At 39.2% G+C, this 13,490-nt stretch overlaps 1 protein-coding gene across 4 annotated transcripts; it reads right to left on the bottom strand.

The window, feature by feature from the left end:
• Positions 1-2,195: 2,195 nt before the first annotated feature.
• Positions 2,196-9,805, bottom strand: LOC132785314 (pyrokinin-1 receptor). Of its 4 annotated transcripts, XM_060791359.1 has the most exons (8): positions 9,231-9,805; positions 7,557-7,947; positions 7,157-7,525; positions 6,901-7,066; positions 4,997-5,129; positions 4,694-4,892; positions 3,620-3,843; positions 2,196-3,552 (listed from the first exon to the last, which is right to left on the bottom strand). In XM_060791359.1, the coding sequence occupies exons 2-8, from the start codon at positions 7,726-7,728 to the stop codon at positions 2,761-2,763; spliced, it is 2,055 nt and encodes a 684-aa protein (XP_060647342.1). In that variant the 5' UTR covers positions 7,729-7,947; positions 9,231-9,805; the 3' UTR covers positions 2,196-2,760. The 4 variants fall into 4 exon arrangements, with proteins under 4 accessions (XP_060647342.1, XP_060647340.1, XP_060647339.1 ...); XM_060791357.1 differs by lacking the exons at positions 7,557-7,947; positions 9,231-9,805 and having other exon boundaries at positions 7,157-7,551; XM_060791356.1 differs by lacking the exons at positions 7,557-7,947; positions 9,231-9,805 and having other exon boundaries at positions 3,620-3,840; positions 7,157-7,435.
• Positions 9,806-13,490: the final 3,685 nt, after the last annotated feature.

Here is a 13,490-nt window from a genome sequence, read left to right as displayed (position 1 = left end):
GGTCCTTGGTCAAGGCTAACAGTTTTTATTGTATGGCTGCAATTGTGCGAGTTTTTCGAGCTATTTTTGGCCCCTTCAAGCAAGTGAGTCAAGCTGCAGCTAATCTTTAGCTGTCTGCCTTGCGATTTGGCCCTTTTGTTTTCTTCGCTGTTTCTCTAGCTACGAGAACAACAACAACAACGAAAGCAGCAACAGTGACAGCCACAGCTATAGCTTCAAGTACTGCGCGTACTGCGAGTTTGGGTGTCATAAAACAAACACTTTTAGTTTGTTGAACTGTGACCGGGGCTGCGTTTAATTTGTTGTCAACAATTTTGAGGCGGTCACAACGACAAATTTGAGATGCCAGCTGCCAGTTACAAGCTGCCAGCTGCCAACAGATTTCACATCATTTTTTGCTCTCAATTTTTTGTTCAACTTATTGGAAATTTAAAGCTGCTCAGTGCCCAAACTCGCTAGCATACGCAGAATTATGAATTATTTCGCACTGGGGGATAACAAAACCAAAATTGCAAAATTCAATGCTCTTTGTGGGAGTCATAAACAAATCAACGGGAAAACTAAACCGCACTTTGTGGGACTTTCTGGTTAAACTTTGTGATTGCATTTTAATTGAAATTTTGTTGAAAACGCAGTAAAGTGTGCTACAAATATTTGAAGTTGTCAAGTGAGCGCACTTTGATTCAATAAAATCAAAATTCCCAGCCGACAGATAGTCATAAATTTCGGACTAAACCAAAACCAAGAATGGATGTTACAAGGCTGGGATTTGACCTCGAGTCATTGACAACAACAACAGCATGAAATCGATGAACCTAAAAACTATCTGCGAGCTGTATGAGTGGGTTTTATATTTGCCAACTTCTACGAACTTCAATTAAACTGAGGTTCAGTGCTGAAGTGCTGTGTAAATTTTTAATTGCCTGTCCATTTGAAGCACTTGTGTATGCAATTTAAATTTGTTTGGCTGGCCACTTTAAAATGTAACTATTTCTAAAGCAGGTTCAAAGCCTTTGTGTTAGCCGCTCGTTAGCAACAGACAAAAGCATCAAAAGAGGGGAAAAATAACCAACCAGAAGGATGTGGGTTTAAAATCTGGACATGGAGTATCTCAAAGCTCAACAACTGGAATATGATATAAAACTATCTGGCTTGCCACTCATAGTTTTATTTTATATTTTCACTTTCTCCCACTCTCTCTCTCTGTATCTCTTTGGGTTTTCCTCTGGCAGACGACAATGGAAGGCAATATGAGTGAATGTTTGTTGCTGTGGATAATAAACTGAAACTGTCTGTGCATAATGTGTAGCACAGACTAAAAATCTACTCTAAAAAACATCAAGTCCCATGGTGGCATTCAACTTCTTTAAGCCTTAAATAGGACTACCAAATTTATGGCTTTTTTGCAGAATTTGATTGATCAGTTACCAAGTGACAAGCGAGTATGCGAAAAAGCTATTTTCAGCATGACATTCCATCGATAAGCACACTAAACAATTCATATTACACTGTACATTCATGCGTATGCTTAATCTTCCGAGACGTATACTTAATCTCTCTGAGAGTTCAAAATGGAAAAATCTTGTATGGTAAACTGTGTGCACTTTACTTTTTCGCTCTACATAGGAGTCAAATTACGCTTTGCAGAACGTGCTTGTTAATTGTAGCCGCAAACTATTAAAACTACGAGAAGTTGAAGATAATTTTATTTAGTTTGTTGCGGAATTACCGAGCAATTAAGCTGTGCTTCAAATTCAAAATGCCGCATTTATAAACAGTTTAAAATGCGTTCACTTTATTTAACTTGTGCAAGGACTTCTGTGCCAAACTAAACTAAAACTGTAGTTTAATAGTTTACTAGTTGACGTTGAGTTTTACTTATTTTTGGGCAAATTAAAAAAGTATCTTAGAGAAGCATATACAATTCGGTCAGACGAAAAGAAACTGCTCGAATGCACTTCGTGGCAAGAAGTGGCCAAGAAAGCTTATTCGCTTGGCAAAGTGAAAATTGAAATGGCTTAGACTGATGCAAAATGGTACAAATCCCGTCCATCAGAAGCATACACAAAGCCACATCTTGGCACAGAAGCCACGATGAAGGAAGAAGCTGCTGTCGCACATATAGCAAGCAGTTGTTAGGTGGATGGTAAGGAAGGTTCTAAGACTGTAAAAACGGCAAAGAAAAAACATTGTTCATGGTTGAGTTTTAGCCTGGCTTTGAATGCAGATGAGTTGACAAGGCAAAAAGTTCAAGAAAGACAAAAGAGAGAGAGAGAGAGAGAGAGAGAATTCGTTTAGCTTTCGGTGCATGTAAGTAACAATTTTTATTAGGTTTATTTACTTGTTGCCTCTTAACACTTAATTTATATGTTCAAGCTTAAGTACTAGGCGGTAAACAGTGAATGACGAAGGCAGTTCGTCAGTTGTCTTCTAGCCTCCATTAGCTGTACTTTAATGCGTGGCATAAATCGTCTGGGCCAGGCTAATGCAGTCGCTGTCATTTTGATGGCCATAAATATTCATGCAAATCGCGTGGCGCACAAAAAGTTCGTTGACTCTTCGATACGTGCGGATCGAACGAAGTTGACTTCTTAGTTTTGTTTTTCCATTTACTAGCTAAGAACGAAAAGTAACTCAAATGATAAATGCTATACTAAGGAATGACAAATACTCGTTTATTTCTATCTACACTAGCTATTTCTAAAGTTCTGCAGAGAGCTTTCAGCTGGCTTGACATTTTCAATCAACGACAGCGTTTTATCACAGCGACTTCGGTGTGGCGTAGCCAACACCCGCAACTCCTCCTCCTCCTCCTCCGGCTCCTCCAGGGTCAACATTCCGCTTTTGGCGTTTCTTGCGCCACGGAAACTTGCGCACCTCCGTCGTCGAGGTGTCAGCCGTGTTGCTGTGGCAAGAATCCGACTCGGGCAGACTGCAGCTGCCACTGTATGCTGCCTCATCGCGTCGACTTATCACACGCGATAATTTCAGTCGCGTCGTCGCTGGCTGCTGCACATTCTCCTCTGCCGGAGATTCGGTTGATGGCGTTAGCAGCAAGGCGCCATTGTTGGTCGCTAGCAAGGTGCGCTTGCCACGCCCCACGGCTCCTCCCACCTCGGTTTCCAGCAGCGAGTGAGTGTTGGCATCGCTAAGCGATGACATACGCGACACTTGCGACTGCAGCAAGCGATGTGGCACCGCGCTGCCACACGGTGCTGCCGCATACAACTCATGCTTGCGCAACCGTCTGCCACCGACTCCAACGCCACCTGAACCAACAGCCGACTGGCTCGTGCTGTTAATTGTTGTGGTTGTGGTGTTCGTGCGAATGCTATCCTGCAGCGACAGCTGATGATTGGCATCGCGGCAACGGAACTGCACCACACGATACGATCCATAAGGCTCGAGGGCGTTGTTGTTGACACTGCAACTCGCTGGCTGCAATCGCATCGAACCCTGCAGTCGCATCAGTGCACTGTAGTTGTGCTGATGGTACTGACTACGCTGATGGTGATGGTTTCTCGCCAACCCAAACTGGCGCGTCAATGTGATCTGTGAAATAAATGAGTCGCAGGGAATGTTAGTGAATTGGAAAAACGCAAATGTGTGAGACAAATACCTTGAAGGCCTCGCGAAATTTGTGGCTCATGATGTTGTAGAGCAGCGGATTGATGCAGGTGGATAGGAAATAGAGTACGCCAGATGTGTAGTCAAGTATGCGGAAGTAATCGTTGAACGATTCCTGGCAACGGCACACATTAATCAGCGAGACGCCATAGACGGCCATCAGTCGCTGGGCATGGAAGGGAGCCCAGCAGAGAAAGAACGCAACGGCTACAGCTACTGCAAATAGAGGGGGTTAAGGGTACACAGCGTTACAAATGTCAAGTTCCTCTTCCGCAAGGTACATCGCATATGTGGCGCTAACTGATTAATAGACACAGCCTGAGACAAACAAGTGAAAAAGCTACAGCTAGAGTGTGCTTGACTGTGAGGTACCCGCTACCCATATTCAATATTTCCAAAACAGTGCGGAATTATTCTAAATATAATATATACCAAATTAATATACCAGAAAAATAATAAATACTAACTGCATTTAATATATACCAGAGAGAACGGTATTATTCACAAAATATACAAAATTAAATAAATTTAGTATATTAATATACTACATTATATAACATTTGCTAATCGATTTGCGCGGGCAGACAAAATAAAATATAAAATAAATAAAATTAGTTCTCATATTCTCAGAGATCTCGGTGTTCATTCGGATAGACAGTCATGCCTATATCGTCTAGGCTGTTGACGCTAATTAAAAAGAATGTATATATGTTTATATTGGAGTCAGAGATGTGCGTTCCTGTTAAATTTCCTGCACTAAATTATAGTACCCTTCTACCCTACGGAAAATGGGTATAAAAATGTAAGAAGGCTTGTGGCCCACATGGCGTATGCGCATCATTGCCCAAAAGTTTTCGCATTTAACAAATGAGCAGCGCAACACTTCCTTTTGATGTGTGTGGATGCATATACATACGTGTTTGTGTGTCTATATGTGTGTGTGTGTGTTGACATTACTTTTAATATTGTAGACTTTTCTAGCAGAGAAAGTTTAACAACGTGCTTAGCGTTCGGTTGGTGGTGACTTCAATCAATCAAGAAGCCGCCGCCAACTCAACTCACCTACCCAACATTCTGATGACGCGACTCTGCGCATTAACGCCCCGATTCGCATCGTAGGCTCGCCGTGGCAGCGCCTGCAGCAAACGACTCCGCTTCAGCTTCATGCCAATCAGCACGTAGAGCACACAGATCGCCGTCATTGGTCCGCAGAAGAATATAAATCCAGAGACCGCAAATACATGGGCGTAAAAGTCATTTTCCATCTATATGCATATTTAAATATTATGTGTGGGTTGTACTTTAAAATCACTTTATCTTTATGAGTTCATTAAATGAGCCCAAACACAAACACAAACACAAAACGTACCGTGCAAGAGTATCCATCCTCCTGGTTGACCACCGAGAACTGCATTGCTTGGGGCAGAGCCAGCAAAAATGCTGTCATCCAAATGGCAAAAATGAATTTAATGGCTCGCGATAACTTCGACATGGTGTGTTGCCTGTAAATGTTGCAGCATAAAGCGACGTCAGTTAAAAAACACACACACTCTCAAAATGTCAATAAAATGCTAGGTTTAACAACTGAGGAATTGCGAATAAAGTGCAAGGAATCTCAACTACATTTTATACTTCAAGGCAGAAAGTCAGAGCGGTCGACTCAGTGTTGCCTTCTCGACATTTATTTGCTTTTAGCTAAAATGTAAACTCTTTAAAATACTTTAAATCACTCTAACTGTTGTGCTGTTTACCATAAAAAGTTTTGCACATAACCAAAAATTATGAAACTTTGTTGATAGCTCAAAATTAAATTGGAATTTACCGCAACATTTAAAAGAATATTCAAAATTTGTTTTTCACAAGTTAAACTTTTGGTTTGAAAATTGGGCTACACATTATATAACGTTGTCCAAAAAGTCTTGCGGTATTTCCGATAGGTGTCTTTAATTTAATTTACTACAAAATTCAATAGAATGTTTATAGATGTTTTCAACAATTCAAAGTGAATTTTTAATTAAGTTTAAATTCAATTTTCATATGTTGTATGTATGTTTAATATCTATAAAATACATATGTAAATATAGAGGCTCAAATAGTTAGAAATTAATATTAAATATTAAGTAAATTTATGCAAATTAATAGGACTCAATTAAATAGTTGTTGGTTTAAAAAGCCAACAATAAGCAATTAACAAAACTAAAGTTCATAGAATGTTCAGAGATAATTCGTTTTATTTAAATTGAGCTTAATATGAAGTTTAAATTTAAGTATACCCGATAATAGAAATAATTGCATTTTTTTTTAAATAATTCATTAAAATGCTAATTTATCAATCTCATTAAAATCGTTGATTGAAAAACAGTCAAATATAAGAAAATACAAAATTTTTTCCTACAATTTCAATTAAGTTAAGACTTCAGTTTAAATTTAAGTTAGCATATTAAATTAAACCAAAAATAGCAGAAGTATTTAAAATATTTCCTGAATTTATGCAAAACTATAAATCTCATTAAAATCGTTGTTGATTTAAAAGCAGCCAAAAATAAACCAAAAGTAAACAAATCTAGCAAAAAGTGTTTTGTTGCTGTTAAACACATTAAATGAGATTGTATTTATGCATAGACATTGTGCTATACATAAAATATAAATAGATATAACATAAGAACAACGAAAGCAACTTTTGCTGAGTTTGCTGCTTCGCACTATAACGAATACTTTTGCCAATTGCTTCCGGGCTAATTATGCTAAATTAAACTTTGAAGTTGGCGAAAGAGCATATGAAATTTAGTTTGTTCCAAATTTCATGGGAAATCAATTAAAATTATTGCTGGCATTTTGCGTAAAACGAGTAAATTGCAAACAAATTGTTTTCATAAAAATAACGAATTAAAATTCATTTTCAAATTGAAAAAATGTCTATAAAAAATAAGGAGAGAGAGAAAATCGTTTAACTGAATTTTGATTAAATAAATATGAACAGAGCGTCTGCTTTCGATTTGTATCTTTATTTAATATGTGACGCTTTAGGCTATTTATGTATCATATATGCTATCGCATTTATTGTATATCGAATGTCACTGATAAGAAAAACAACTGCTGCCACGAGGGGGAGAACATCATAAAACTATTCTAATTAGGCATATTACGATTACTCTTATAAAAGGGAGTATATTAAATGTCAGTTGATTGGCTAAATTATGCCTATTTATTATGTTATTGACACACACACATTCACGGTTTTTTCTTCTTTTTTTGCGCTTTTTATAGACTCACCGGAATGGATGGCAGATGGCAATATAACGCTCAACGGTAAAAGCTGTAATTGTGAGCACTGTGGCATTGGCAGCCATCTCGGACAGGACGCTCTCCAGTATGCATATGCCGTCCGTGAAGGGATATGAGTTGGGGCACCACAAATTGTACAGTTCCTGTGGTATGCCTAATGATGAAACCGGAAACAGCAGTAAGCAGTAAGAGCTGCTGTATTAAGTATACGCAGCGTAAGCCGTTGGGGGGATTTATGGCTTACCTGAGACGAGCAAAATCAAATCAGAGACAGCTAAATTGAACAGATAGAAATTGGTAGCCGTGTGCATAAAGTTATTGCGCGATATGACAATGCAGGTGATTAGATTGCCCAAAACGCCGGCGACGAAAATGATGGCATAGCAGACGGTCAGCACAATGAGCAGCGTGGGCGATTCATCGGCCATGGAGTCGGTCGTTAATGTTGTCGCACTGCCATTTGTGCTGTTGCCAAGCAGATTTGTTAGATTCTCAGTCGTTATGTTCAGCAGTTGAGCGAAATGTGTGAGAAATTTGTCATTGTGCAGCAGCAACAGCTCCGGGCTTGAGCTGACGCTGAGAGAGGGGAAAGGATGTGGGAGTGGAAATGGGACTAGGATTGGAATTGGGATTGGGATCGACACCGAGACTTAGACCAACACCGAGACTTGTGCTGACACTTGGCCCCGCATTTGGCAACGTATGAGCCATGAATGATTGATTGAACCCATCATCATCGCTGTCGGCAGCAGAGGCCGCAACACCAGCAACCAAAAGAGCAACAACACATGCAGCAGCTACAACGTTTTGTAGCATTCTGTCAGATGTCAATTAATTGTGGGTGTGGTGTTGACGCCCCAAATATTTGGCTCTTATCAATGTTATTAATATAGTCGACGTCCCTTTTTGCCCTTCGTTGCTGGTCGTTGTCGTTGTCGTTGTCGAAGTCGTTTTCGTTGTAATTGTGGCTGTGGTTTTTGTTGTGCACATGGCTGATAAGCGGCCCAGACGACAGCCTCGAAATTGTGCATTCGCCTGTAAAGCAAACAACATTAAAAGTCATTAGGCTCAAGTATGAATTTAAATTGAAGAATCCCCAAACATAGCATAATAATATGCATCCCGTCTACAACAGGTGACTACCAGGAATTATGCCCAGCTGTTGGCTCTTAACAATGCCCAAAAAAAAAAAAGAAAACTGTTGCGTAATTGAAGGCAACAATTCTCCAGTTCATTGCGTAGTCGAATCATAATTTCACTCTCTATAAATAGACAAACATCTTGAATTGAATTCTGGATTAAGTTCCTCCTCTTCTTCCTGTTTCCTTTTCTGCAATTGGTTGATTGCTGACCAAAAACTTTTCCATATCTTTTATGATGATTGTCGGTGTGGAGAGACAACTTTTGGTGGCAACTGCGTCTGAAGTGAGTCATTTAAGATAATATCCGATTGGGTTCTTTTTTTTGTGGGTGGCATTTAAGCCATAGCTCAAATGCTGCGACACATATGGAATTTTAAATAACTTTGATAAATGACGCTGGGAGACCGTAATTTACTCATTATTTCGTTGGCACGTTTACAATATGCATACATAAATCTCTTAGAGTTTGGCAGACACCCACAAGAAACACCAAGGCTAAAGCCAAGGTCTGAGTGCAGAGAAGTAATTTGACTTAACTCCTGGCCACATTCATATTTCACATTTCACATGCATAAAACAGAATGTATTCGGTATTTATCATATTCTCAGCTTTTAGCCCCCTGTCCATTCCACTCGTAGTAATGATAAAGTTAATTAATGGCTTGGTAGCACTATTAAGATTGCCAAAATATTAATAATTAAATGCACCATAAACTAAATGATTGTTGGGAATAATTAACTGCTGGGGTCGCCAGCCATAAATATTCCACACTTTAAATCATTCGAAAACGTTTTCCTAATTTATCGCTCTCGTGATTTTCTTTAAGATTTCCGGATACCTTTTGACAGCAGTCTTAAGGGACGGAGCACCATTGGTCTATCAGTGTCCCTTTTTCACTGGGACTTTGCGTTGTTGCTGATGGTAATTGGAGATATAATCGAATTGCCAATTCAGGTGTGAAAGTTAACTAGCGCATAGCGAAAACCGCATGAGAGACAAGGCAACCTAACTAAATGTATCTCTGGCTTTTGTTCAGTTCTTTAACTTTTAACATTTCCAGAATTCAGGAACAGGTAAGCAAGAAGCTGCTATATAATTGAATTTAGCAAACGTCGAACATCACGTTCAATTTTAGAAAAGGGGATTCAAAGAGTCAAATAGAATATTCCGCTTACCGAAATAAGTTTAGGCGACAAGTGCCATTTAAAGCTGCTGCGTTCTTATTTGATTTGACATCTTTACGCTTGCTGCGGCGTATAACCCGTTGTTTGGCTTTTTTCTTCTTTATCGCGTATCACAAAGGCTTTGTGCAAAACTTTGTTGCATCTATTTTTTTCTTTCAAAAGAATCGTCTGACAAAAGGACTTCCGGAACTTTTTTATCTCGCACTTTCTTCGAACGATTTACAGTTTTCATTTAATTCCGTGACTTGCATAAAATTAACCCAACCACTTTTTGCATATCACTTTCCACAACAGTCCTAATTTATGCAGAATTTTTATTTGAAATGTATATTTTAATGATCAATTAATGATTTGATTTAACGTCTAGTTTGGTAACTCGTTGCTTTTTGTTAGCAGTTTCTCGCTCTCGAACACGTCTGACTTGCTGTGCAGTCAATGTTAGACTGAACTTCTTTGTGGCCAACGAAGCAGCACTTGAGTGTCCTCTGTTAACAGTTAACAGTTGCTAACAGCAGTATTGGGTCCTGTTAACCAACACTGTCTCTCATAGAGCTACGCTCTCTCTCTCTCTTTTGGTCTGGTTGTTCGTTTTGTGGTTCTTAAGCATTTCGACATAATTTCATTCATAAATTCATGCACTTTACCTTGACTTTGACATTCAGACACAGAGCATTCGTCTCGAACGCAAACATTGGCAGCGCATAGAATTTGTGTCTAACATGGCGTATGAGTAATGCGACGTAGATGCTGCCCATAAACGGTTGGTAATTTAATAAAACTGAATTGAATTAAAAAACTTTGCTGCTTATTCGTTTTTATTTTTAGAGCCAATTCAAATGGCAAATGGGACAAAGCACTTACACTTACTTTTAATATTTATTGGCCACGGCGCCGCCCATCAAAGCGTTCAACTGGTTCTCTACCCGCACCCCTTCCTCATCTTCTTTCTCCATCTTAATCTGTGTGGCTTTAGCTACTAGCAAAACAATCAAAACTCACGCGAAATCAAAGGCAAACGCAAAGGCAGGTCATAAAGTTCCAGTGCAAATGTGCGTGTATTTGGGTCGCAATTTTCTTTGCTGCTTCTTCGACTTTGACTTCGACGACAGCTGCGGTCTGCCCCGCTGTCAGTGCAGACAGACCGCATATTAATCTCTGTGGCGGCCATCGGCAGATTTGTGGCATTTGTTTTTGTCAGACTGTGCGCGGATTCAATTGAAATGATGGAAATGGTGACTTTGTGGTTTTAAAGCGGATTTTCATGTTGGGTTTCCCCATTCTTATTTTTATTTTCGTTCTGTTGTTTATGGTTATGTCTTCGGGCAAATATCGCAAACCGTTTGTCAATGGCTCGTAATTGCGCCGTTGAATTGCCCAAGCATAAATATCACAAAAGCAAAGTTAAGTCCTGCCGAAAGTAATACGCCCATTTTATAATGACTTTAGAATATTAGGAAATTCAACTAAATATTTAAGAAGCCACCGTTGAAATTATCCTCTAACATTTTAACGTAATTTTTACAAAGTATAACTTTATTTACTCTTCACATAAAATTCGTTGGAATTTCTTTCTCGTCATAACACTTTAATTACTCTTTCATGTTTAAGAGAATGTCCTCATCAACTCAAGTACAAATCATCAGCAATGCACACACAGCATCAGCATCAGCATCAGCCTCGGCATTTCATCTCTTATCCAAGGACATCTCTTAATGTGACGCAAATAATCACTGACCATAATCAGTTTATGTCCTCTGTGGATTATGCATGAGATATTAAGAAGATAGCGAGCGAGCGAAGTGGCAAAACACTTGTGGCTGCTGCCCAGCGTGACAAAAGTTATCTGGCATTTTATTGAGAGACTCTTTGCTGGCACACAACTTAATTGCTCATACGCAACGTTGCCACTGCAGAAAATTCAATTGTAATTGCTGAACCATTTGACAGCAGCAGCAGCAGCAGCGGTTGGTGGTTGGAGACCTGCTGGGACCATTAGTGGTCAGTTGAGGCAAGACAAAAGAAACTGATTAGCATAATTTGAGCGTATGTCTGTCTGTCTGTGTCCTGTCAGTCGCACATGTCTGAGAGCCGGCCAATTGGTTGGCTTAAATCAAAAAGGGTCGACCACAGACTCGAAATGCTCTGCGGTTGGTCCAGAGGCGCTTATCTTGATTTACGAGTGCAATGCGTTAAACGATAACGATAACGTTGACGATAACAATAACGATAGCAAGGCGCACACACTGTGATTTTTCTTACAAAGTGAGCACCAGAAATGCTTTTTAAGCACTTTTAAATGTTGCCATCCAAGCTTGAGTGGCATTTAATTAAATGTAATTAGACAAAAATGTGACTGTCCTTGGTGGTCGTAAGGCGCAATGAACTTGCCAGTTTGGCCAAAACGAACATTTCACTTGCCATCGAATACTTTCTTTCATTGCCTACTCATAACTCATACAACCCGTTGCACAACACAACGTTTATGGTTACAATGCTTACAACATGAAGTTGCACGTACTGTCGCCAGGCTTTTAAGCAAATGAAAGCATTACCCTTTTCTCTCTATTTTATTTTGTTTTGGGGTGTGTCACAACAATTCGAACTTTGGACTTTTCTGTGGAATTCAATTATGGAAAAGGCCGTCTAAGTAATGCGAAACTCAACTGCTAATCGAAGACCACAATTAGTCAGCAATGATGACTTGTTGCCCGAGTTGCGTGTTGCAATTGAATAGACTAAAAAACAATTTTACCCCCAAAAAATGAAAAGAATTGTAGAAAAATATGCGTGAGGTCAGTGCTAGCAAAGTTTAGAGACTTTTCTTGAAGTTAACTTAAATTTAGCTAATTTTGATGCACATAAAATTTGTGGAAATTCTTAAGGCTGCCAGTGAAATAACTGAGCATATCATATAACAATGGAATGCTTTATGCGCTTTTGTGCTCTTTTCGTTTTGTTTCATATTTCTGAGAATTTCTCGCCACACTCTGTATGTAAAATGTGTGTAATAATAATGTAGCTTTTTAATAAAGGATATTCCCAAAAGAAATCTTGACGATTTTTATAATACCAGGCAACCGAGCGGATGCCGCATTTATCACATTTACTCGAAACTTTTTTAGATGAATATGATTACTGTGAATTTTTGTAATTTAAATTAAAAGTGAAATATCTCAAACATGTTTTGCAATATCATTGTAAGGTCACAGCTACGAGTCGGTTGTCTGCTTCAGTCTGATGGGAAAATTATTACGAGTATATATACTATATATAGTATGTATAATATTTGGCAAGACAAACCAAGAGGGGGAAGAGCGCGGGGGGCTGCAACGGGTTGCACGAACTGCAAATGACTTTTGGCCTGAGTTGACTTTGGCTTTGGTAATAAAACTAAATGAATTGAAAACTTGCACAAAATTCGAGTCGAGTCGAGTCGAGTCGAGTGAAGACGAGTTGTGTTAAAACTGAAAGGACAAGAAAGCAACACAACTCTGCTGATGTCATGTTCAGTGGCCATAAAGAAAACAACCGAATTCTTCTGCTTAAACTGAATGAAACTAAAAGCGAAAGAAAATACAAACACCAAAAACAACAACGCTGAACGAAGCAGAAATTCGAAAATTGAAAAGCGAGAACCAAAAAAGAAAAAAGCATCAAGTCGCAAGTAGCAAGCAGCAAAAAAATAGAGAGCAGAAAAGTTGACAACTGACAGCTGACAATCAGGTTTGAGCATGTCCTTTGGCACGTGCTCGCCTGTTTGCCTTGGCATTGAAAAGGATACGTGGAGAGTCCATTGATAGTCCCAAGGCTTGAGCCGCCGCCATCTGTCAAGGAATAGCAACAGCTACTTCTACTTCCAGTGTTTGTTTGTTGGTGTGTTTGTTTAGGACTTTGTTTTGATTAAGTGCCAAAAATTGTTTTGCATTATTTGCATAAAGATTGCTATATTGAATGCAGGCAATAAATTTCGTTTATTTTCTTTTTGTCAATCGCATGAAATTACATTTATCTTGCAGCATAGGCTGCAGACCTTAACTTTTATGGCTGCTAAAGCTGTATGTACATATGATAGATTTGCTTGCACGCGGCCATAAAACTAACGGCTAAACAACAAACGCCCAGTGGACCCATAAAATCCGCCAGCAAACAGCAACAACGAGCTCGAATGCGAATGCGAGTGCGAGTATAATAAAAAGCAAAACACGCGCCAATTTCTGTTTTCGAACTGGTCAGCAAACTGAAATGTGAGTG

The sequence above is a fragment of the Drosophila nasuta genome, chromosome 2R (genome assembly GCF_023558535.2).
Source record: "Drosophila nasuta strain 15112-1781.00 chromosome 2R, ASM2355853v1, whole genome shotgun sequence".
Taxonomy (NCBI): domain Eukaryota; kingdom Metazoa; phylum Arthropoda; class Insecta; order Diptera; family Drosophilidae; genus Drosophila; species Drosophila nasuta.
The sequence above is the reverse complement of the archived record's forward strand: the minus strand, read 5'-3'. Positions and strand labels throughout refer to the sequence as shown.